We start from the raw sequence: 2,206 nt of genomic DNA, 5'->3' as shown, positions 1-2,206 counted from the left end.
CAGAAACCAGAACATAGAGTTAGCTCCATCAAAAAAAAAAAAAAAAATCTAAGAATCGTATATCTGAGTTTTTAAAAAGTAATTTTTAAAATGCCACTCGATAACTTCACTGGAATCCATTTGGCAAAGTCTGATGAGCAAATGATTCAGGACATCAAAATGAACCAAACCACTTTATGGCTGGAATCCCACAATCATTACAATTCATTTAGCATACAACATCAGAAAAACTCTCAAAATAGGCTGGGGGAGGAGGGGAAAGAAGGTTGCCATTCAATGGGTACAGTCTATCTGTTAAGGTATATAAAGTTATCTTCAATAAGATTTGTAAGGTGAAAAGTCCTAGAGATCTGTCATACAACCGTGTCTATACAGCTAACACTACTATACTTTATACTTAAAAATGGGTAAGATGAAAAAAAAGGTTAAGATGGCAAATTTTATGATATGTGGCTTTTAACACAAAAACTTTCAAACACGTAAGGAATTTGGGGGAGAAAATATATTAGTTATGATTCAGAATACAATTCTTAAAATTCCACATAAATCAAACCAGGAATGCTGTTAAAACTGCAGAGGGGCTAGGCACACACCTGTAATCCTAGCACTTTTCGAGGCCAAGGTGGGCGGATCACCTGAGATTAGGAGTTCCAGACAAGCCTGGCCAATATGGCGAAACCCCATCTCTACAAAAATACAAAAATTAGCCGAGCATGGTGGTATGCGCCTGTAGTCCCAGCTACTCAGGAGGCTGAGGCAGGGGGATTGCTTGAACCCAGGAAGCGGAGGTTGCAGTCAGCCAAGATCATGCCACTGCACTCCAGCCTGGGTAAGAGAGCGAGACTGTCTCAAAAGAACAAAAACAAAATTGCAGATGTTTTGCCTCCTGAAAGTCTAATTCAGTAGGTTTGCAGTGGGACCATGAATCTTCATTTTCAACCAGCAACCCAAGTGAGTAACCTGATTAGTTCATCACACCTTGAAAGACACTTGGAAACACCCTTCAGGCACTGAATATTAACATTCAGTGTCACATGGTAACAAGTAAATATGGATTTCTTTTGCTATCAAACATATCTCTGTTCCAATCACAAGGGGGGAAAAAACCCAAAGGTACAATGATGTACTTACAAAGGTAAGGAAATTCTTTATTGCTACTTAACTCACATATTGGTATTTATATCAATTTATGCCCGATCTCTAACAGGTGTCTGTCCACTTCATATTCCCTCAAAGCATTTAATACCTCAATACATTCAACTCTTGATAAACAATATGCAAGTTTTCACTTAACACCAAGAAAAAACTAAACCAAAAAGAAACCGGTATTATTTAAACTAAGCAATAGTAGATTGCCTTCATAGTACAATTTACTATTAACAACAAGTTACATATTTTTGTTTAGTCAAAATTACCAGAAACAAAACCATTCTTCTGATAAATTATTATTTTGAGGTAATTCTCAGAATATATAAATGCCCTCCAACAAAGGGAAAGACTAGACAATGCAAGTTCTTATGCAGCCCCGCACATGTGAACCAAATTTTCTTACCTGACAACTGCCTGATCATAGAAAGTTCCAGAATCATCAGGTACCACCTCAGGTGTTTGCTGTCTTTCTTCAGGTTCCTCTACTTCTTCTTCAGACTCTTAAGTGAGAAAAAGATATTTAAAGTAATTTGTACTTACTGAATTCACATATACATTCACTTTCACAATGTTCACAAAACAACAGTGAAGAAAAACACATATAAATAAAGTAGGGCAATTTGGTAAAACTCATGGCATTGACTTTAAGGACAGAACTAAGGCTTTTAAGGATAGACTTTTTTTTTTGAGACAGTCTCGCTATGTCGCCCAGGCTAGAGTGCAGTGGCGCAATCTCGGCTCAGTGAAAGTTCCACCTCCCGGGTTCACACCATTCTCCTGCCTCAGTCTCCTGAGTAGCTAGGCGTCCGCCACCACGCCTGGCTAATTTTTTCTATTTTTAGTAGAGACAAGGTTTCACCATGTTAGTGAGGATGGTCTCGATCTCCTGACCTCATGATCCGCCTGCCTTGGCCTCCCAAAGTGCTGGGATTACAGGCGTAAGCCACCACGCCCGGCCTTAAGGATAGACTTTAAGGCTACTGTAGTGTCGGTTTTTAAGAGCATGGAGCCTAATGCAGGCTTTCACCTTACTGGCTACATTACATTAGCCAAATTA

General features: G+C 39.0%; 1 protein-coding gene across 1 annotated transcript in view; it reads right to left on the bottom strand.

Annotated features, from left to right (window-relative positions):
* The window catches only part of G3BP1 (GTPase activating protein (SH3 domain) binding protein 1), a 40,948-nt gene that overhangs the window by 14,070 nt on the left and 24,672 nt on the right, over positions 1-2,206 (bottom strand). Inside the window, exons 6-7 of the mRNA XM_011931676.1 lie at positions 1,553-1,651; positions 1,255-1,306 (exon numbers count right to left, since the gene is read on the bottom strand). Coding sequence (XP_011787066.1) covers positions 1,255-1,306; positions 1,553-1,651 — 151 coding nt within the window. The remainder of the gene's footprint in view (positions 1-1,254; positions 1,307-1,552; positions 1,652-2,206) is intronic.

This window comes from Colobus angolensis, unplaced genomic scaffold, assembly GCF_000951035.1.
Source record: "Colobus angolensis palliatus isolate OR3802 unplaced genomic scaffold, Cang.pa_1.0 Scaffold90, whole genome shotgun sequence".
Taxonomy (NCBI): Eukaryota; Metazoa; Chordata; class Mammalia; order Primates; family Cercopithecidae; genus Colobus; species Colobus angolensis.
The sequence above is the reverse complement of the archived record's forward strand: the minus strand, read 5'-3'. Positions and strand labels throughout refer to the sequence as shown.